We start from the raw sequence: 24,410 nt of genomic DNA on the forward strand, positions 1-24,410 counted from the left end.
CATTCTGGGAGGCAAAAACACTGAGCTTATCTAGTGCCAAAGTGGCACAGGGAGGACACTTAATTAAAAAAGCAGTGCCATTGGCAGCTGCTAAGTACAAGCTCCCCCCACCCCCCCAAAAAAAATCCCTGAATCTGAACTGACTCCTGCAGAAAAGCCGTCGACTTCTGTCTTCTTTGTAAATCTGGGACTTCTAATAAATGTGCTGGTGGTCATTGTGGAAATCGTGGCTCTGTTATTAAGATTTAAAGGATTATAGGACAAATGTTGTGTGATTTGTGGCTTTTTTTAATTTTTTTTTTTCACTGAGGTTATTGAAAGATGATTTGCCTCCTGTTCTTACGTAAAGTTTGTTAAACATGCAGTCCCACTGAGTTTTTACTTGAGCAGGTATTATAACAAGACCCTCGGTGGAAGGCCCTGGCTTCAAACTAATAACATATGACTCTATTATGCTTCTAACAGGCTGAAATGCACACAGCTTAGTGACAGCACACCTTCCCATGTCCACGTTTATATGTCTGTGTCTATAGTGGGGAGTACTGTATTAAACCCAAAGGAGAGGATTAGATATAAAAAGAGAGACAATAAATGATATAGTAACCAGGGGAGATAGTGGTGGAATGTATATCCATCTATCAGGATTATAATAATGCATTCCAGACAGTGTGGATCCGGGTGCCTGTTATGTGTATCTGTCCATGTTTATTTATGCAAAATGTGGATGAGTGTGTATACATTTGTGCAAGTGCCGTGTTACTCCATGTTGTCAGATTATTTCTGAGTGCCAATGACAGCCCTGATTTTTCATTTGAATGGATGATGCCGTCCATATGCAGGAAACCTCCTTGTACCACAAATGGAACAGAGTTGACTCTTTATCATTATTAGCAACTCTTCCATAGCGCCGGAAAAACACAGAGCACATACGCCATCCCCGCCTTTATTTCATTTTTGCCATTAATGCCATTTTTCTGTGGCTGCCATTTCCTGCTCTGTCTCTGCTTCTTTCTCCTCTCCAGAGTGGCTTGAAGGATCATGGCGCATCACGGGATTTATGGTCAATCGCGAGACAGCTACAGTCCACGTCTTGAAGGATCTGTTAAAGCTTCGTGTGCATGTAGCAGTCCAGAAAAGCTGAAATATGTCTTATGAGATTTTGTAAAAAAGCCTTATAAATATCAAATGTTTTCTCTTGTTTTTTTTAAGCTCGCTATTTATGATCAGTCTTGGCTTTGTGTTGCATTAGCATTTTGCATTTTGACCTACGGGCATCTGGAGACTGATTGAAACTTTGCTAAATGTTTTTCATTTTGTAATACAGCATGGATATAATCGCCACCGCAGTCTGGGTTTTGATAACGCATTAAATAAAGTGTTCATTTGATATCATGCACAGACTTTCCGAAGGACTGTTCGTTTCTGTAATAACCACAAGATAAGACACAAAGATATTATTGATTGTGCGTTCTGTGAGAAGCAGTTCCCGTCTACGAAGGCAAGCAAGTCAAACGGCAAGAAAATGTCTTTTTAACCACCAGTCTGCCACTGCGATGTTACTCCAAGCAGTGTCCTTTTTCTCACAAATCTTGCCTAATAAACATCATAACTCTGCTCGCTCGTTGCTTGCGGTGAGGTGCCGCCGATATTGGATATCTGCCCTTTTTGATTAAAATCACTCTGATACACGATTGTAGATTGTGTCCATATTAGAAAATTGTGCTTGCATCAGCATTCAGCGAGATGGGTTCCACTTAAACCAAGACTGCTCTGTGAACTGTGACCCAAGAAGGGCTCCCGCTGTCCAGGCTTATCCCAGCTGTCATTCACGGAGGCAGACACTTGCAGAATACTGCATTTTGCTGAACTGCTTATGTGACCAACATTGAGATAATCCCCCATCCTGCATCTGAATGTGTTCAACATTATTTACTTTGTTAACTCTGTTTTGCGTTGACTTGTACACTAAGATAAGGCTCCTGACCAACTCTTGTTTTCTTACATCTTTAATTAACTGCCTCAAATGGAGAAAAACAGGATGACGCAAACTAAAATGAAGAATTATGACCTCTATTTTAGTGAATTTCCTCCGTCCTGCTAGCGTTGATTAAGCGCTTTCTGTTCTCGAAGCAGATGACAGCAGAGCCCTGTCTCCTCTCTCTAATTTTATCAGAGATGCAACAAATCAACCTTCGACCTGCATCAAACTCACAGGGCGAAAACACTATTAAGGGGCGTTTTCTCTGCAGGAATAGGATTTGACATCTTAATTTTCATCTACAAACAAGATAGCAAATCAATCACGTCGCTGAGGGCAAATTTTTCATCCCCTAGTCCCTCCGGTCATTTGGCTACAGAAAGTTAATAGAGAAAGGAAAGGATTAATATTCTGATACTGTATGTCAGCACCGTTTACATATAAGGCCTCTGTTGTGTATGGAGACAGACAGTGCTTACTCAAAATGAGAACAAATCTGAGGAATGTTGATTGTGAACGGATTTTTTTTTTTAAATCTAGGATGCATGATAAACTATTACGTCTCAAGTACATGAGCCCTTTCACAGTATTGCTTACTTCAGCTTGTGTGGTCATGGATAGTGACCTTTGCCTTGGGACACACTGACATTTCAGTTGAGAGCGGTTATGCAGCATAGCCAGCTTCAGTGGGTAATGATGCCTAAGATTTTCTCTGTTGGCTATGCCACGCTATACATTTACACAGTCTAACTATGGAGAATAACAGGTTTTTTCACTTTAAATGGAAAATATATATATTTATTTGAATAAATATATATATTTATTTGAATAAATATATAAGTAAATGAGTGAAATCATGTTTGAGTTTTGGATGTTTTGTTTGGCACAGTTTAATTAAAAAAAAAACAAAACAATGTTCCCCATAGTGTGATAACTAACAACTAGCTAAAAAAGCCAGATGTACTGCGTGTTCACGTTCCACATGAATCCCACATGAATCAACTTTTTCATGCTTCAAATAAATCACAAAATTTTGGCACAGCCAGTACTTAGGTGTTCCTAACAAGATGCAGCACGAGCCAGAGTTTAATTAGTGTTTACTAGCAGTTGCACAGAATTTGACAGCAGTCTTTTTCTTTCTTTTTCATCATTAGCAACAATAATGAGACTGGATATTGTCACAAGGTTGTTGGCTAAATCCTGTCATAATAACAGTCAAGTTAAATATCAGCAAGATTGTTTCATAGCTGAATAAGCATTCACATCTCAGAAACTATAGGACGTAATATCATCGTTATCATTAAAAAGAGCTAAACCGTGTATTCACTTCATTAAATAAGAATGATGGCATTAGACATTGACAAAGTGCTGCAACTGTAACACTGAAAATATTCCTGCAGAAGGCTTAGTAACACACTGGAAGAATGAAACCAAGAGAAAATGCTGCACTAAACGTTATTAAAACTCCAACTTTCTTGGCCAACTCAATCTTTGCTACAGAAATAATGCCATCTTGTCAGGCTCATGGTCCACTAACACAATTTTTCCATTCTAGGGTTTAGCGCCACCTAGTAAGCCCTAACTGAGATTAATAAATGATAATAAACAACAGCTGTAAAACTGAAATGTTATGTTATATCCATACTAGCGCTAGAATTTATCTGCACACCATACAAGAGTATTTGTGATTTCATGTGAAAATGGCAGGCACGCTGAATGTGCTCAAAGATTCCCATTCATGAAAAGGTGAGAAGGAAAGATGGTTGAAAATATGCATGTTTTCAGGTGTTTACTTAAAACACAACAAACCCAAGAAAACCAGGTTTATTTATTAGATTTAAGTGCACATTCACTGGATATTTTTGCAATGTAGTTCCCGAAATGTGAGCAAACACTCCATCTGCAAGCAAGATTGGTTTAAGGAGGATGGATGTGTTTCTTCCTGTTTATATTGCAAAAAAGGTTTTGTAAACACATTAGTCTAAACAGCCAATAAGCTGATAGGTATGTTTGTAACACAGGGAATTGAAGCTAAGAAAAACTGCTTATTTTTATTGCTTATTTGTGTCACTTTGCCAAATATTAGACACAGAGTGTTAAAGTGAAAATAAAAAATTTCTCCATACGTTTGAATGGAGTTAGAGGATTATCTGTAAAACACACGGCAGGCAAAACCCGGCCAGCATCTGGACAAAGTTCAGTGTTTTTGAATAAAGACTAGGCTTGCAAGCATACAGCACATGAGGGAAATCTGCCTGAAAAGCTGACTTCACTTCAAGGTGCCTGTAAAATATTGCAGCTGATGCCCTGGTGCTGATGTGCAAACAAGAAAAGAGACTTCCAGTTTCTGCAGCATTTAGTATTTTATTCAGTATTAGAAAGGGAAAAACTGTATGTTAAGGTAAAAATGCAATCCCTGGGAACATTGCAGCGATTAAGTTATACTGTTACGATTTAATTTTGCCACTTTTTAGAAATTTGTATTTTTTTACTACAATTGAATATCTGAAAAGAATGCATATTTTTGTTGCGCTGGGGTATTAAGAAGATTCAGTGATCACACTGATGATGATGATGATGATGACGACAGAAGCTGCCACAGATGAATTGTAAAGATGTAAAAATGTGACTAGCTCTCCCTCTCTCCATATCCCTTCTTCAGCTTTACATCCCGTCTCCTAAAGAGACTGTCCAATCCATTAGCGGCCATCTCCCCTGCTTCCTGTGGACATTCAGGCTGGACACAATGACAGTGGGAAATCACATGTCAGATGACTTCATGGTAGATGACTTTAATATCCGCCACACTAGCCAGTGAGTATATACGCTGAAATCATTCAATAGCCAATGAAGCCGTGGGCCACTAAACAAAATATGGCGTACTATAGCAGAATGGATGTGTTCCATGGAAGCCCTGTCGGTCGCAGTGTAATTTAATCCAGCCCTTAGGACAAGCATCTCTCAACAGAAATGGGAAAAAAAATTGCAAAAAGAGACTTGAGGGAGTGGATGAATTTTATAACCCTACACTAACCCCTATCAACTCTCCCAAGTCTGGAGACACCCCCCCTCCTGATTTAGAATGAGTGTCAGTGTGAACTGGCTATAAAAGAAAAGGAAAATCTGGTTACTTTTAACAGATAAATGGCCAAAAACCTGATTGTTGAAAGGCTTCGGGGAAAGATTATTTCATAGACAAGCTTGAGATTGACAGCACCTATTTAGCACGAAAACAATAGCAAACATTAGTGAGATACAGTTATGTTGTTTTTCCCCCCCTCCCTCCCTTTCTTCTTTTCTTTTTACTCCAGTCCCTAAGAGGAAACACGTGAAAGGAATAAAGCACACAAGTGCCGGTTAGCTGTCGGGTTAACTGCTTCATAAAAGCCTGCCAATTTAGAAAACAGATCGCGGCGTATAGGTAGAGTTCAGCTGTGCTCCTGAGTCATCTATGGGAGATGAAAACAAAAGGACATGGGATTGTGACAGCTGCGCTGAGCTCCATTTAAGCCGCAGGCTGACAATTACAGAAACCTCTTTTTTTAACCTTTCTTTAACCAAGAAAAGTGACTACACAAGTATATAACTCATGTTCTGTCCATGTGCATATATTACTGTAGAGGAAGGACTCGTGCCATTCAGTTCCCCTATTACCTTACTTTGATAAAAGCTCATTTCCCAGGGGCCTCAACTTCAGATGAAGTCAGTTAGGCTCAGTTCTTATGCCAAGAAGCAGACAACTTAACATCTAACACAAGCTACACAGAAGAATAATATAATACAGAGAGCAGGGCACTCCTTTTTGAAAGATACAGTATTGTGAAGCAGGAGAAGAGAGCTATAACTTTCAGACTGTCTCAATTTAACTCCCCTATGAATTCCATTGCCATTTTAGGGAAGAGTTTTCTGTGGTTGACGAGAGCAGTGTGAAAAGCTTTGCTGAAAGCAGAGCATGAAAGCATCTACTCGGATCACTGTAATGCCACCCTCAAAGCTCTGCAGCAAAATTGAGAAAACATAGTTGGGAAATAGCGGCTCTCTCGTGCTGTTGTAGTAGTAGATAAACAGTGGGTCAGGAAAGGGCCTTCCAGATATGTTATTCCTGTTGAATTACATTTTTTTGGATTCGTATTTTTTTGGGGGTTGTTTTTTTTGTTTTTTGAAAATAACAGCTTTTGGAAGTAACACACGACAGCACAGTATTAATATTAATGCGACGTTAATATGTAAAACAGCCTAAATCTTGTATTAGTAGTGCCATTTCTTGTTATTTCACTGCTGTTTCTTCTACAGTGTATTGTAGATGTAATGCACAGCATATACTCATTCAGAGCAGGTACTCACAGATGTAATAGTATTCTCTGCCCGGTCTGAACTCAAAGCCCAAGGAGAAGGGAGTGAAGAGCTGGAACTTCTCTGAAAACTTAAGTGGCCCGTTCGGAGAGTGCGGCCTGTTGCATTCCCAGCGTTTAAAGCCTTTGGAGGTGTGGTCACACGTGCTATAGCCATCATAGTTGACCATGTAGAGGACGTAGCGCTCTGTCCGTTCCTCAGGCACTGTGTCTTCATAGTGAGGACAGTAGACGTCAAGGTAGTCGTTTATGCACACATCGATGTGGTAATCCCCACGGTGGAACCTGGTTGGAAAAAAAAGAAGGAGGCAGAAAACGGTTAACCTTCAAAATTATTTTCAATGCAAACCTAGTTTTGAATGATTTATGTGAACACGCTACATCTCGCAGCACTCTTTCAGTATTTGGTGAAAATTTGCATGCACCAACACTCTCATCCTCTAGCGTCAATAAATCTGAGTGGGTTGGTTTATCTATAAATCTCTCTCTGTAACAAATATTTACTTGTGCATATGCCTTCTGAATGGTAACAAAATGAAGTATCCAACTCTGAGGAAAGATGTTTACAGGAAAACAGTTTTCAGGTCTTTTGGGACAAAAAAAAAAAAATACATTTGCTTGAGGATTTTTGTACAGTAAAAAAAAAAGTAGAGTAGAAATGGTCACAGAGATATAGGATGGCAGGATGGTTCAGCCAGTAAATGTCAGTGATTGGAAAAATACAGGTCCAGGCTGTCTCTGAGGGCTGTGCAGTGAGGCATTTTTACAGCAGCAATGATCTAGAACAGGCCACGCAGGGTCAGAGGGCTTCAATACATACAGGGAGATTCATCAAAAGGCCACACACTGTCACAGGCTAGCACTAACATTCACACAATCTCACCACAGTCTCTGCTGCCCAACACGCAGCCCTCTTATCTGTGGAATTTTTACATCCTCCAAAATCAGAGAGCATTTTCTGCATTGCGAGTGCTCTCGTTGACCCAGGGGTGGAGTGACCCTAACCTCTGGGTCACGAGGGGGTTTGGAGAGAAAATGCCAAACACCTGTAAGCTTGCTAGGGATGCCCCAATTAGGCACACGCACACACTTGAAGCAGAACAAGAGTGATAATGTGAACCGCAGAGTTGACAATTCCTACGCAGCTGGCGTGACTGACTCGCTTCACAGAGAAACCAGGTGGCGTGAGGCGAGGTTAGAGTTTGGTTCAAATTTATAATTAAAAAATCGCATCTGCTCTCTATGGGAAGAACTCTTCAACCCCCACAACATGCAAGAAGCGTACGACAGGACAAATTCATTTTATATAAGAATTTTTAGGCTTAGATTAAAGCACCAAAGCAGCATAGTGACCTTTTATCATTCAGTATTTTCTTTTCATGTCCATTAAGTATTGCGTATTTCTAAAGAAACAAAAACTGCATGTCTCTTTGTATATGGCGAATAGGCAGTTAGAAAGCACAAGGTCAAATTACTAACAAAAAAAATTCGAACCCATGGTGTAAAATACCATAATACTGCTTTTAAAGGATGCTGAAACAGTGCTGCACAATTCTATAAAAATCTCTCTCGTCTCCTTTTCCCCGTTCACTCTCTTTCCACCCACTTATTTGATTTCTCATTTCAAAACTACATCTCTATTGTTCTGCCTCTAAAGAATGAAGCTCCTACAATCAAACACATGTATTGAAATCCTGCTTGGCTCGCATCAGTCTGCAGTTTATCTGGTCACTCTGCAGAGAATAACAATCACAATGAAAACCAGGCGCCTTATACTGAAGATCAAATAGCCATTTTAGCAAAAAAATCTGGTTTTGGGGCCTTTTAGTTGTTACTTTCTTAATGGTGGTGTAATGGAACAATTATTGCAACGATTAAGCAACAAAACTGAACCCAGCCATTTCTCATTACCGTGATCATGTGTGTCCTCTGGCTCTGCGCGGAATATTTGTGTGCACGTGTGTATATTTGAGCATGAGCTAGCATGAAATGTTGTTCTTCTGTGTTTACCCGAGTAGGGTAAATATCAGCGTGAGGGTGTTTACAACCAAGGCATGGAGCAACTCATCTGTAACATTTCATTTAAAACATGTCTGTGGAGGTCCAGGAAGAGCCGTGCATCTCTCGCGCTGCTTTAAAATGTCACTGCGTTAATGGTCAAATTCTCCCGGTCGCTCCTCCCAGCTTATGTGTATGTGTACATTCTGTGAGTGTGTGAGCAGGAGCGAGAAAGAGTGTTAGAGAGGGAGCCTGTATGCGTGCGTGTGCCTGTGTGTGTGTGATGTTTCAGCTGCCCTTCTCTCCCTGCCTCAGCAGTCAGAATAGTGGCTTGTGGCCCTGACTGCAAATGAAGCAGAGGATGTTTGGGTGAGTGAGCACATAAAAAGGGACAGGACAGGCATTTGTAACATGTAACCTACTCAGTCACACACCCACCCACATATACACCCACACACGCACACACACACACACACACACACACACACATATATATATGTATATGAAACAAGCACAAAACTAGTACAAACCCTCACACACATGCACACCCATTAGAAACAGGCACACACATACATTAGGTTTGCGTTATCAGATGAGCGAGCACCCTGGCACATTGGCAAAGGAACAGCAGTGAGGCAGCCAGAAGCTGCTAATGGCACCGAGTGAGAAAGAGACCGAGGGTGAGAAACAGACAGGGAGGCAGAGACAGAAAGGACCTGGTTCCAAAAGAGGGTGAGGGAATACAAAAAAGAGACAGCAAGACTGAACGCTGCAGATAGCACTGCCAGGCTCCTGGTGAATCCACATCTTTGCAGGAGTTACTCAAGCATGCATTCATCATTAAAGGAGATTTTACAAAAGCTGCATGTGCATGGCACGATTGTGTGAGCAGTCAAGTCTCTGTAACCTCCATCACCATTCAGGGAAGGACTCATCAAGATGTAGCTTCTTGGATTTTTTGTGAAAAGTGTTCATTTTCCTTACGAACTTTTAGAAAAGTCAGTTCTGCTTTGTTCATTATCATGCAATGTTTTGGACGTTTTCCCCAAGTGTACATCAGTCTGTATGTTGGATGAAGAAGCGCCAAGATGTTGCTCAAATGTAATGTAAATTTAAAGCAGTGCTTCATTAGGTTCCAGAAGAGTGACAGGCATAACTAAAAAATGAAGAAAATCAAGAAGAGCGAAATATGAGCAGAAGGGCAAGCCAACTAATTTACAGGTTTTTCTGCATATGTAAGTCAGGGATATAATGTGTGGAGGGTATAGAATTTGTCAGCCGTCTGTCATAACAAATTAAGAGATTTATCAATGATAAAAACCAGTTCTGCTACACTCAAATATAAAAAAGTATGTACAAAATGTGCAAATGTACAAAAGGATCATTAAATGATCCAATTAAAATGCATGATTTTGTCTTTAAATGTAAGATAAACGTGCATCTTGTAAAGTATTCAGCAAGTACTCTGAAATTGAAAGAGTGGTGTTTTGGTTCAATCTCCAGCTCCTCCACATTCACAAGAATCTAAACCCTGAGTTGTTTCCAGTTGCAGGTAAACACTCTGCTGTCATTTGTGTGCGAGCGTGTGAATGGGAAACGCACCGAAAAGCACTTTGAAGACCGTTTATTAATGCTAAACATTTACTCCACCCAGTCACCAGAGACGCTTCCCTGTATTTTAGAACAAACTTCTGGCAGCGTCATGAGCTGCAATCTTTTCCGTTCTTCTGAGGAACTGTAGCGGCACAGAACGGCAGCCTTCCAGCAGTAAAATGGCTAGGTAATTAAGGAGCAAATTTGGATAGCAGGCTAATTGTCAAATGGTGATAATTACATGTCTTTGTTATGCCACAGCTGTCCCAGCGAGCTGTGGGTCAGAACACAAAGGGAGGAAAATCATCTGGACACAGAGCATGAGTGTGTGTGTGTGTGTGTGTGTGTGTGAGAGGGAGAGAGAGAGAGAGAGTGTGAGGGATAATCTTTATTGCCAACTGATTACATTTTCACACCGCCTCCTCAGGCCCTTTGGGTTAAAACTGAAGGGGCAAGTATTGTCAGCACACACACGCACGCACGCACGCACACACACACAGATACATAGAGACACTTGCACATGCAGAGTCACAAACAGAACGAGTTTGGGAGAGCTGGAACAGTGAAGTGAATTCAGGGTAAGGTGGCAAACCACTGCAGTTGCTGATTGGCTCATTTCCATTTCAATTACACAGCCCAGTGACATTGCTGTGCACACACTCGGGCGCATTCACACTCGCAGAGAGACAAACATACACACAAATACGTACACACACACACACACACACAGGTCCCGCGCATACATACGCATGCTATGCGCTCTCGTGAGGCACTTCTCTGAGCTGTGCATCGGTAGCTGCAGACAGAAAGCAAGAAGGACAGGGAGCGATAGATAACCTGAGCGAAAGAGAAAGGCAGAGGAGGAGAGCAAGAGCTCAGTGGCAGGCAGAGTGAGAGTAATCCAAACCATCTAACCAGTTGAATAAGTGAGATCCAGTAGAAAGAGGAGACTGCATGGCAGAGCAGTACTCTAAATACTACTGCTCAGAGGTGTGACCCGAAAGCAGAGGCTGCTTCATGACTAACACAGCGTATCAGAGAGGTACGATCATTCTATGTTAATGCTTTGCTTCTTTATTATGAGAAAATAAGCTCTAAAATGTGCTCTTCGCTTTTCTTTTCGTTTTTTTTCCAAGACGTAAAGGGTGAAGACGCAGCAATAACGTGCATCCCAACGTGTGCTGACAAAGAGAGACTGCCACTGGTGTCACGTAAAAATGATCATGACAACACGGATGAACACAAGGAGGCAAAAATAGTGTTAACATTTTATGTAGAAAGAAATTCCTGGAACAATTCTGCTTCATCTTTCTTTTCTTTTTTTTTTACCTGCACAGACTTTAACAAGAAATGCTAAGATTAGACACTGCTGACAGCTGCATGTATTACAAAGCCAAAGCCCCGTCTACCTCAGTACAAAAGATCATCTCTGTTTGTCTCTTCCTCTCTTCCCCCAGTTTTGAAATGTATTTTCTCGCTCACATCCCCTTCTTTCTTGATTTTTTCCGCCTGCCTGAGTTTTTCGCTTTGCCCAGTTCTGCTCATGACCCCAAATCAGATCTATTTACATTATTTCAACACTCCCTGTTGAAATTCAAACATCTGATATATTTTCAATTCAATATCCTCAGGCAATGTTCCGTTGCTTGATAAATCAAATCACAGTAACCTAGAAACTAGAAATGCACTGGGACCTTAAAAGGCAAGTCTGTTATTGTTTTTCCCTCAACTTTTCTCTGCAACCCGTTGACTATGTGTGTGTTTGTGTGTGTGTGTGCTTACATGTATTAGTGTGTGTGCGTGAGGGTGCGGGTGGGGTTATGTATGTCCTCCTAAAGTGAAATATAATTTGTTGATTTTGATCCAGAGGGAGAATCTGTTTAGCCAAGAGAAGATGAACTCTGACTGAACCCGACTAGGGAATACACGCAAAAGCCTTTGGAGGGCCATTCAACACATATGTTCCAAACACACATAACAAACACTTCAAGATATAGTTTTCACACTTGTCTAATTGCAGATGTTTGGTTTGGGTCTGAAGATGAAAGGAGGAGAAGAAAGGCAGTACTGGCAGACAGAAAGACGTAAAGGGAAAGAGGAAAGCGGAAAGCGGCTGCTGCTCATCATTCTTGTTGATAACAGCTGTTAGAAAGGGATTTAGCCTTTCCAGCCAGATATTCACCTTCTTATTACTGATGGCAAAGCAGTGTAATGGGGAGAGGGGTGAAGAACTGATAACTGAATCCAGTATCTGTGCTCGACAGTCATCTTGACTGCTATGTTAGCAGTTTGGGACCTTGAGATGAAAAGCATTTTTCTTTGTGTCTGAGAAACTGGCAAAGGATGACAATGCAGCTTTCTTGGTTGCACATTTTACAAGTCCTAAAATTATTTCTCCAGCAGGTTAACACATAAACTGGGCATTGACAACCCCCTGTAACTGGCTATACCAAGCCAGAATTGGGATAGGAGGCTTCAACGAATCATTTTGTCACATTATAATGGAATATGGGATGCTTAAAAAACAGTGTTATTTAGTAAGAATGTATTATATGCAAAGTACAATAATGTTGCCGAGCAAAAACCTAGGAATACATGGACATTTTTTGTAGCAAAGTTGTCATTTTCCTTAGAGAAATGACCACAGCTATAAAAAGCGCACATCGATGAGAGATTCAAATCCCAAAATACTACTGAAGAAATACAGAGATGGCTATGAAGTTGGAGAGGGGCGCAGTGAAGTCAGAACATGCGAGAAATGTCAACTTGTTGCATGAGCTGACAGCCGCATTCCTCGCTCACTAACTGGTCGATAGGTTTACAACGCTGGGAGGGGTTAGAGGATGAGACACAGTGTCATCAGACCTATAGAATATCATATATTACTGGTATGCCTGCGGGACAGGTGTCTATGAATGCAGGCATGTTTTTATGTGTTCATGCTAGATATCGACTATAATGTGCAAACACATCCGCACACACAGAAGTGCATAGCTGCTGGTCATGGTGCATTTTATTGTGTCCATCTGCTGGAGCTTTATGGACGGTGTACTTCAGGCTCAGAGCAGGTGGTCAGCCCAATATAATATACCGACTGTCAGCAGTGAGGGATGTGCCCATGCTTTTCGTCACCTTTCCCACTCCCACGTAGTTTCATTCGTTCGCCTCTCCGAGTCTTTTCTCCCTCTTCATCTCCCTGTCCTTTACTTCCTCCCTCTTTTTTCCTCCTCCCGCCCACCTCAACCCCTACCACCCCTTGACTGTGATTCATTTCTGCCATTTATGTCTGTCAGCAGTCATTTTGCCCCAGGGAGACAATGAATTAAGAGCAGTGACAGACAAGTTCTTGTTCTGCTCTTGGTGCTGAGTGAAACAGCGAGATGTAGGGCTCCAGTAAGTGTTTGATCTAGTCTGCATCAGCATGCTGCTGCTCGAGTCCAAAACAGAGGGGGTAGAAGAAGAAAAAAAAGACAGACAGATACTTCCTCTGAGCTCATCTACTCACTCCTCTGCCAAACAGCCGTTTTTATGGATGTGTAACACTGATGTGTAAAAGCGATATGTGTGAGCGAATGGCTGAATGTGTCTATGTGGGCCTGTGTATATCTGTCTGTGTGTAAAAGGATTTCTTTATGTCTCTCCTCATCACCAAGGGAGTCAGGGAAAAATGGCACATCCCCCAACATCCTGTCAGACCCTGGGGTCATTTTTCTGAATCACTGCTGCCCCAAGCCCACTTCAATCCCTTTGTAAATACTGTATACTTTGACATGTTTACTGGGTCCAGAGTTGAGTGTGTGCTTGCCTGCAGATGCATGTGGGCTTATTCATGGTCACACATGGGCAGTTGCTATCAATTAATGACCATGTATCATTGAGTGGTGAAATGTGTTGGCCATTAATCATTGGTCATTGTTTTATAGTGACAGGGTATTTGGCAGCTGAGACAGAACAGTGGCAATGAAACGGCTTTGAGCCGTGTAACCCATCTTCCTGATGTGAGTGAGAGAAGGAGCGAGGGAGAGAAGGGCATCCTGTACAAATAGGGATGGAGATAAAAACTTGGTCTGGCAGTCTGGCTAGCTCGCTCTCGATAGGTTCTAAGAGGCTAGATAAACACAAACACTTAAAGTCGCCATGTGTCTGCAGCAATTAATGCTTTGTAAGTGACATAACTAAACAGTTTGATAGGTAGGCTATTATGCACGTGTAAACACAGAAAACATTCCCAGGTGCATGCTTTCATTTGTGTACAGTAGTCGACATTGCATAATGTCACTGGTACAAACCTTAAATGGAACTAAAATGGTCTCATCAATGCAGATGAAACAGTCGCTGGACTGAAAATGATGATGCTAAACAAAGGAGCACTGTACTCACAATACACTGCTCGGGTGCTCGAGTAATGTCTCCTGCGTAGGTCACAGACGCATCTAAAACGTCTCTTTGAATGAGGCAAAATGTGGTTAAATCAAAAGAAAAAAAGTTGTTTCTTTATTTAAAATTTCTTTATGTATCTACTTTACCTATTCTCATAATTGTAGGAAATAACACGGGGGATATTGGGGACATTATATAATCTAAAGGTGACAAATATCCCAAACTGCCACAGAACACGCCTAGAAAAAAACTGCTCTTTTAGTGATGAAATAGTTCCCTGTATCACTTTGGATGGGGGGGGGGTTCCTTTTTTGGTTATTTTATGTTCACACTGAGAACATTTGGGACTTTAAAAGAATGCTGCCATATGTTTCCTTGCTTATAGATGTTGTTTCATCTGGGACAGCATAAGTTGGAGTGAACCAGAGAGCAGACTTTGGGGATATAAAGAAAATATTCCCAAATGTTTATCCTCTAGATCATGAGTTAACGTACCCTTTATTTCTTAAAAGGGAAAAAAGTTACCTTAATTAATCCTCCGGTAACATCCAGGAACACAGCTTAAAGGGGATATTCCCATGTGGTTCATTTTTCACTTTTCATTACATTACAGTACCTTCCGGGTTAAGGTAACACAACAGAAACAATACAGCAGAACTTGCAAAACAGTAGTAAGAGAAATTTTACACCCATGTGTGCAACACTAGCTCCACTCAGCTAAAAGCCATGCCAGGTTGTCAGCTTATCGGGTCAGATTAAAAGGGAGTGCGGATTGCCATCAAATAAAATCAGTCACGTAAGTGTTGAGATTACTCCAACAAGGCGAATGGGGTTTTGGTGGAAAAATAGACAGATCAGAACATCAGCGTAGGCTTAAAAAAAAAATAGGAGTATGGTGCAACTGCTGAGTGCATTATGCACCATCACATCACGGAATATGCTTAGCACCCTGGTTGTTAAGTAAACAAGAACATAGCCAATGTCAGTCTTTATCAGACATGTTGATTAGGTCTATTAGGTTAGAAATGAGTTCCTTGATAAGAATACAGTTAGCTTTGATTCACTAAATATTGTGTACAAGAGCACTTGTACTGTAGCATGTTATCAAGTACAAACCTGTGAAGAAAAATGTTATATATTTATTTCAATGAACAACATCATGTTGTGTAAAGCAATCTGTAAAACCTGTAAATGCTTGTGGTTGATGGTAGCAAACTAGCATTTTCTCTTTGCCTCCACTTTGGCTTGGACATAACTGGGATTGTTTGCCTGCACTGGGCTCAGCTTTTGTATATGACCTTTTGTATAGTAAGACAAAAACCTTGTCTATTTGAAATTCATAATTACAGTCCACAATAATTCATGTAGAAAATGCTGCAAGACTTACATAGAGAATTAAGATTGCTGTAATGCCACTAAACGTTTCTGCAAATGTTATGGGAACAAAAGACTTAGAGACAATGACTTTAGTAATTGCCCTGCTCTGTTTTCTAAACAGATATTTCTGTTATTGATTAAAATTATTTCTCATTGACATTTAAGGAGGGGAAACTATTTCCTGTTTTGTGTAAAAAAAAAAAAAAACATTAAACAAGCTAGAGAGGGAGTAATGGAGAACAGAGAGGGCTTTTGTTCAGTAGATTTCTTCTGTCTAAAAAGGCTATTGCAGTACATCTGTTCTCCCCCACCTTTCTTTTGACTTTCATCCACCTTTTTATGGCACATTGGAAAAGCAGAATATCAGCCCACTCCAGTAGTTGTTCTATAAGCCCTCCTTACTCTGTTTCTCAGGACAAATGATCAGCAGATAGATGGAGGAGTGGAGTGAGTGGGAAAACTGGCAGAAAGGGCAAAGATGGACAAAAAAGAAAAATCATGGAATCACATTGTGTGATAAGTAGAAGAGATTCAGAGTGGGAGGAAGGAAAAAGAAGAAAGGCATGTATTAAGGTTTGAAAGCTCCAAAAGATAGAGGGAAGGGAGGGATGAAAAGAAAAGGAGATAAATATGTGGACAGATGAAATCAGAATCACAGATTAAAAAAGAAGAATTGTCGAGTGTGTGAGTGTGTGCTGCTTCATGCTTGTTCGACTATATTTTGACCTGTAGGACTGATCATGTACACACACACCCACTGACATCCCCGTATACTGTATATCTATGCACTAAATGCACACAGAGGCTGACCTTCACAGTAGGTTGCCATGGAGCTCTGACCGTATGTTATAATGTCACCACTTTCATAAAACCTGCACCTCTTTTACAGTTCACAAACCACTAACAATATACTGTTTGTGTGTGAGAGAGAGAGCGGGTACATGCATGGAAAGAGAGTGTGCCAAGCCTTCTGTGATTAGGATAAGTTAGGTATGTAACACTTAAAAACAGAGCTATGGGAAGCCAAATGTGAACTCTTGTGTTTATCTGAGCTATGTAATTGCTTTACTGACAGACTGTAGCTATAGTTGTGCCCGTCTATACATCATTGATGTCATGTGAAAACCTTGTTGATCCCTTCCTTTGGGGATTCCTCATACTTAACGAGAGGACTCTAGCAAATACACATTCACAAGCCGCTACATTAGGTACACCTGTTCAACCTCTCATTAATCTAACTGTCTAATTAGCAAATCACACGGCAGCAACTCAGTGCACTTAGACATGCAGTCACAATCAAGATGACCTAAAGTTCAAACCTAACGTCAGAATGGAAAAGAAACTTGACTTTAAGTGGCTTTGAATGTGATATGGTTGTATGTTAAGTATTTCAGAAACGGGTGATATTCTGGGATTTTCCTGCATGTTCAGGGTTTCAGGGTTATGTTCAGAAATGTCTGAAGGCAGAAAATATCTAGTGAGAGGCAGTTCTCTGGGCAAAAATGTGTTGTTGATATCAGAGGTCAGGGGAGAATGGCCAAACTGTTTCGAGCCGATAGGAAGGCAACAGCAGCTCAGATAACCACTCATTATAACTGAGCTATGTAGAATAAACAGCACATCAAAACTTTAAACAGATGCACTACAGCAGTGTAATGATATTATGTTAATGTGGACCAGAATCTCTGAGGAATGTTTCCAGGACCTTCTTGAATCTACGCCACAAGGAATTAAGGAAGTTTTGAATGTGATAGGAAGTCCAACACGGTACTAGCGACATAACTAATAAATTAATCAGAATGCATAAGTGTTTCATTTTAATTCCAAAAACAGTCAAAACTATATTCATCGAGTTACTAAAAAGCCACATTTACTTTATCCGTGCTCAAAGAAAGCAGCTTGGTTCAAATTTAAATTGTAACCAGAGTATTCAGAAAATAAATGTTCATTTGCTGCCCTATTGACAAGTGGTTAATGAGAAATGGTTGAAGATGAATGTCACGCTACCTGAGGAAATCTATCACACAGTACTTTGTTTCTCGAGTAAAAAGAAATCTCAAACCTACAAGTCACTGATGTAAAAGTTTACAAAATAAATTAGATTTGTACCATGAAATTGTAGCTTTATCTTTAAAGGGATAAACAACTGTATTCCAAGCAAAGATTACAGTCAAAATTATTACGTTTTTAAAGTGCATACTTCATTTGGACGTACCCTGGCATGGTACTACTTTACTTCATTTCCATCAATAGTGATCTTCATCATTTCTTGATTTCAGTCTTGGTACCTCCCAGATAGTTTCATATAATATTACACTGAGCAGACTAGTTCTGATAAAATCACGCTTGAATGTGTTTTGTTCAGCACAAAGCCCCTGATCATGCCAAGTTAAAACTATATGACCAAAGCTTTTTGGGATTTGTGAAAACAATGTTTGCACTCGCACACTTTTCTTTTTAAGTATCTATATCTCTGCCCTCCAGCTTCTGCATACTTGAACTCGCTGTAAATACTGCGGTCTATTACATGGAATGGAATTAACTTGTTCACTTAATGAGAGCATATATCAACCATTCATTCATTTTTTACACTAATTACTGTCTTAAGGCAATACAAGAGGTCTGTGAAGTGAAATGTAGTATAACACTGGAATCTTACGATACAAGAATCAGTACCAGGTCTAAACAGTACCCAGCTGTTGCTCAGCAGACAGAGGAAGGTTTGAACTCCGCCAAGGTTTCTGATTCATTTCCCCCCCCAGGGAAGACTCATAATAAAAAGTGTATTATTTCACTGTAATAAAGGATCCTCTGAATAAATACCAGTGCTAACATCTTGTGTTATGTGATGACATGTTTTGTCACATCGTATCATGTTTTGCCCCCAATATCATCTGCATCAGTCTAGACGGTGAACGCCTGTCTGAGTAACAGTGTAGTCTACATAATAAAGCTTCGGCACCAAGTGTTGACACATCAATCAGATAAAAGAAAACAGCAATATTCTCCGATTGCTATCACCCCTGGCGGCTGCCCAAATCAGGTTTGAAAATTTGAATACAGGGTCCGCAAAGGGTTAATCAAAACTTTCATCTCAACAGCGAAAGCCTATCGCAATGATCACAATCAGATTATAAGGAACTGCACAGCGCTACGTTCTCCCCAGACAGATAACTTTCAAGTTCAATTATAACTTTTAAGAACAATCGAAATTCACCAACATTCTAAGTGTTATGGCTCTATTACTGAACCGGAGAGCCGGCAGACAGGAGACGTGGCTGATGTGGCAGCGCATGGTTTAGAGGAGGTAATTTACAGAACATCTGCTGATTGAAAAAGGCAGAATGTTTTAAGAGCAGATGGTTATGGAGAGATGATGGAAGTACTTTATAACCAGCCTCGGCACAAAACAACCACTGCCACGTTTTCTAACAAGGGGCTGTTGTTTCTAGAAATGAGAGGGATTTTTCTTTTTAAACAGCTGGAAAACAAGAATGCATGAATATATTGTATGAGCGTATAAAGTCGGCAAAAAGGGTGAAAATTGCTAATATTTCAAAGAGACTTAGGTGCTGTCTTCTCGTTGCATGTTGGATTGCTGTTTGACAGATATGTACAAACCCTAAAACAATCTATCTATAGAAATGCTGCCAATTTAATATTAAAATTGCTAGGTATTTAAAAAAAAAATCCTGCTCAGTAATATTGAGGAGCACATATTTTTTACATTCAAATAAACATTTTAATGTCTAACATTTACTTAGGGTGACATTAACAGAGGCAGAGAGATAACAGTGAGGCTCTGAGCAAAGCTGTAGCTGTAACTCCAGGGGCATCAAATGATTTTTGCCAGTGGGGAGCTGACACATGGGCCTCTCCGCTAATTCCTCATGCGCGTTTAAAAGCTATATGGTTCTTTAGCTCCTACATGTCTGTGCATGCATGTGCAGAGTGTAAGTCTGTATCAATGTACCAGTGTGTGTGTGTGTGTGTGTGTGTGTGTGTGTGTGTGTGTGTTCGGTGTGAACAAAGCATTTTGTAGGACCTTCAGGGTCAGACTCCCACGGAGAAGCTGTCAAGGTCCCAGGCAGGGGGTTAAGTGGTGTGTCGGGTACTTGGGCTCTACGTCTTATTGTGGGCAATGCCTGTGTTATATAGGGCACCAAAGGTCACTTTGCAATATAGACGTGACGTTCACACACACAGAAGTGAATGCAAGCATGTACGTGAAATCTGTGTGCACAAATAATTCCCTTAAACTGTATTTTTCAGAGCCAGTTTGTTTACCTTCGTATTGCTGTCTTTATAAATGGCTTACATTATGCCCTTGATCTGGTTAGGTTTCTATTTAACTTCATCACACACAGATCAATTGCATATTTGGCGTATCTGGCAGAAAACTAGTTTCATTGGAAATAAATGTTTGAATTGCTTTAGTAAAAACTATCTTTATGTCTGGTTGATTAAGTTGCTGTAATGATCACATTTATCACAGTCTTGCTGCACATTCCGGTTTGTCTTTTTTTAGCAGGTTAATATTTCATATCTTAAAGTGATTTCACCATATACTAAGGAAATTAGAAAATATCACTAATGACCTGAATGAACAAAACAAGTGTGTTCCCTCTTTTTGGAAAGAACAGCAACATCCCAGCTTAGCTCTGTTTAAAAGACCAGGAACTTTGTCAGTTTAACAGAGTTTGTGTCGTGTTGAACAAGCTGAGAGATGTTTACTATGCCTTTATTCTGGGCCCAGGCAAACACTGTGCACACAAGCGCACTGCGTATGATTGGCAGGGGTCTTACTGTATGCATGCACCCAGTATGTGTGTCTGTGAATTCTTTGGTTATATCTGTGGTAATAAAAACTTCTGTTTGCTTTTCAGTTTCAAATTTGGATCAACTTCACAATAAGGGAAGAACAATCCTTATCCAAACCACTTAGGAGAAAGAAAGAGGAAAAGCAATTAAGTTTTACCGTAATTCATATACAGCCAAAAGCGCTCTATATCCCCAACCGCATATATGCAGACACACACACACTCTTCCCAAATCTGTCTTCTGATAATAGGGATTCTGATTGATTTTTGCCAAACCATATCTAGGTCTTAATTTGAAGTAATTGGGCTACTCAAGTTTCCCCTTTGGAAGAATACAGAAGGTTTTAGCACTAAAGCAAGGTCTGTAGGTCATGTCTTGGTGGGCACATGCTGCTTTCTTCTTCACACTTGCAGCCACGAGTTCATGAACTTTTGAACCTGCCTCAGAGCTGGAAATTGAAACAATAAAGCTTTTGCAAAGAAAATGAAATTTCAACGCAGTCACAGAATTGGCTGTACTAGGAAATCATTTGTGCCCTTTGTATTGTTTATTTATGCACTCTAGTTGGCGTAGGCAAACACAGAAATGGTCCGCAATATATGGTCCCACAAATAGGCACGCACACACACACACACACACACACACACACACACACACACAAAGGGGTGTTTATGGAAGCAAGTGGTGACATGCTGTGGACAGGTTTCGAGAGGTTTAGCGACATGTGTGGTCTAAAGTTAGCGCAGTTGGAGAATGCCTTCCATCTTTGCGTCCATCCATCCCTGAGCGTACCCTCCTCTCCAGCTGTCTCCATCTCATCCCCTGACCTGAGCTGCTGTCAGGGCCTCCTGCTTCAACACAGCATACTGCACACCCACCACATGCTGCGGCTGACTACAGCAAGACCTCATAAAATAAGATTGCTATCAATCAGTATTATAAAGAGGATCCAATTATCATTTAACAATAACCACAAGCAAGACCATATGTTGTACTGCATTTGGTACATATGTTGGATTATTTACAATTAGCATTTTTGTTTTTGTATTCTTTCACATAACTCTCTTCAAACGTACTTTTCAACCTTGTCAAAGTACATTGCGGTATACATTTGCCAGAAATATTCATGCAGATGGTCCAGCACTATCACTTCTGCCTGACCTCCATGTTGTCTGTCTCACTTCACCTGCTGCTCTCTCTCCACGCTCTGACACTAGCGTGTCGAAAGCCTAAACCGTCTGGTATTGATGTACCCATCATGGCACAGCAGGGGCCCCTTCATCACAGGCACACACATGCCTGGCTGAGGTGTCCCAGTTGAGGCATTAGTCAAGTGTGTTTATACTGTATGTGCAAAGAAATGGTCCATATGAAGTCAGCAGTGTAGCCTTTGCATGGTTGGCTGAATCCCCTCACAGGTGCTAAAGATCAGTTCGTAGACTAATAATTTCAAATACTAGTCCTTACTAACGCCCTCACCTACATATTTTTACCGTTTCTGACGTTACACAACTGTTAACAGATGTAACTGTGTCCCTCTCCTTGTAGCACAACTCAAAAGTCAGGCGTGTTCGCGGAGTGAGATAAAAACATGAATTCCCATAAATACTGCTGACCTTTTGCTTCTTTTTCCAGAAAGAAACAAAGCATTTGGCAGATATTTTGGGAGTGAGCAGAAGACAGATCAAGATAAAGAAAATGAAAGAAAAGATTCAAGATCCAAGAAAAACTTTACTGCCATCAAGAAAAATGAACAAAATATTTCACAGATTATTAAGGGTGTTAGCAAAGGAAATATGCTGATCATAAAAGAGGGATGATGTCTTAAGGTGCTGGGCAAAAGAAGAAAAGGGAAGGAGATTATCGAGGTATTACAATGAAAATCATATGTTAGTATCTAATTGACCATCTCTGCAGTTCAGCCCATCAGCATGCAGCCTGAGGCGTGGACAGGGGTGGGTTTAATATTGTGTGTGTGTGTGTGTGTGTGTGTGTGTGTGTGTGTGTGTGTGTGTGTGTGTGTGTGAGAGAGAGAGAGAGGTTTCTGTTAAACTACAGCGAGCACTTGCACATTTCATTTAAGCACACTGGGTGACTGGATCAGAGTAGCACCACAAGCAGTGCTTCACAAAATAAGAAAAAATTTAAGGCTGATGTTAAAATCACTGGGTGATATTACAGATGGCATTTCAGATGCATACTGACAGACCCATATGTAACATCCCAGACACTTCCATAAATTAGCAGCCTTGACACAATGAACAGTATTTCCTGAAAAATGGTGGAATGTCTGACGTGGATGCATCATGAATAAACAGCAGAGGAAATGATTGCCTTCAAAAGCTTATTTATCGGGAGGCTGAAGCATGGGTGGAGGGGTGAAAGGGGGCGGAAAGGGGAGTGAAACCTGAATTGAGTGAAAAGGATTGCGTGTAATATTTTCCACATGCTTCCAAGTCACACTTGGCTGGCCTCAAATTAAAGCAGCACACAGGTGGGCACGGCAACACATTTGAATTTCTATACGTGTACACAACCACGCAAGCATGAAAATTAAAAATAAACTGCATACACAGTAACTTTAAAATGTACATTTAAGCCAGTGATTGACAGGACTAATAGAAATTGTTTGGATATTCGATTGAACTCTTTAGATTTTAATCATCAACATTCACCCAAAGGGAATATAAAAAAAAAGGTGATTGCCAGCCACCAGTAGGCAGTAAGAGGAAGAAAAAAAAACATGCTGAAATACACTCAGGGAACGATGTAACGTAGCAGATGTATACTTCTGAAGCTGAGCCTTCTCTTGCATAAAACATCAGGCATTGAGCATCTTAAGTGCTTCTATTGTAATCAGTCCAAAGCCATAACAACTCCCATAAAGGCCTGGCGAGAGTGGCTGAAGGTCCATTTAGGTGTCTACAACAAAGAGCATCACTTGATCAATAGACAACCTCGTTAGGGCAATATGCTGTGGCGGGCAGATTCTAAAGGCACATGGGGATGATGGGAGGCGGATGTGACAAGGGAAAGGGGGTTGATAGGAGACCTTCTCTGTGGTGTTTTAGCAGAAGAGAAACAAAATGAATACGCAGATATGGACCAACACGTATCACACACTGTCCAACAATCACTAACAAAGTGCTTTTTGCTGGAGAAAAAGAAAAACTCTTTTGAGGCCTCTGTTTGTGTTTGCGTTCACTTGTGTGCATGTGTGCGCGTGTGATCGAAAGCCACTAAAAGCTCTTTAGGGGCACCTTAGGGAGCTATCCTTCATGACTTATCAACTAGGCAGACAGGCATAAGTGTGCACACACATACACACAAGGAGGCAAACACTTACATGCACTTATACACACAAAGTGGATCCTTAATGAACCCTTGTCAGGTTTGAAGGCAACAAAGGTTGGGAAGAAAAGAAGAGAGGGAAGAGGGGCAGATGAGTGGAGAGCGGAATAAAAGAAGAATATGGAGGTGAGGGGAAAGAGAGATATGGGAGGGGGTCAGTGGGAGTGGTTCTCCCTGGGCTGCTCGGCCTGGCGATCGATCGCTTATCACTGTCACCTAATCTGTCCATCTCTCCAACCCACACCCTTCTCTCTTCCCTTCTTCCTCCATCTTGCTCCGGTGCAGAAAGGTATAGAGAAAAAGGAGGACAGAAAGAGATATAAGGAGACAGAATGATGGAGTGTGCACCTCTCATGAATAGAATTAGAGAGGAGAAAGAAGGAGATGAAGTAAAAAAAACAAAGGCAAATGAAGACCAACAGAAAGTAAAGAAGAATGGCAGTAAGCACCAAGTGAAAAAGAAACAGCGGGTAAATGATGGAAGGGATGCCGTGCCTAACAATAACTGCAGCATCTCTTTACAGGGGTGCACACACTTCAGGTATGTGAACAAAACAAAA

The 24,410-nt window shown here is 40.8% G+C and overlaps 1 protein-coding gene across 2 annotated transcripts in view; it reads right to left on the reverse strand.

Moving 5' to 3' along the window:
- efna5b (ephrin-A5b) overlaps positions 1 to 24,410 on the reverse strand; it is a 97,945-nt gene that overhangs the window by 12,423 nt on the left and 61,112 nt on the right. For both annotated transcript variants that reach the window (XM_006789828.3, XM_006789827.3), the window contains exon 2: positions 6,323 to 6,615. In XM_006789828.3, coding sequence (XP_006789891.1) covers positions 6,323 to 6,615 — 293 coding nt within the window. The remainder of the gene's footprint in view (positions 1 to 6,322; positions 6,616 to 24,410) is intronic.

The sequence above is a fragment of the Neolamprologus brichardi genome, chromosome 12 (assembly GCF_056152115.1).
Source record: "Neolamprologus brichardi isolate AB-2024 chromosome 12, ASM5615211v1, whole genome shotgun sequence".
NCBI lineage: Eukaryota > Metazoa > Chordata > Actinopteri > Cichliformes > Cichlidae > Neolamprologus > Neolamprologus brichardi.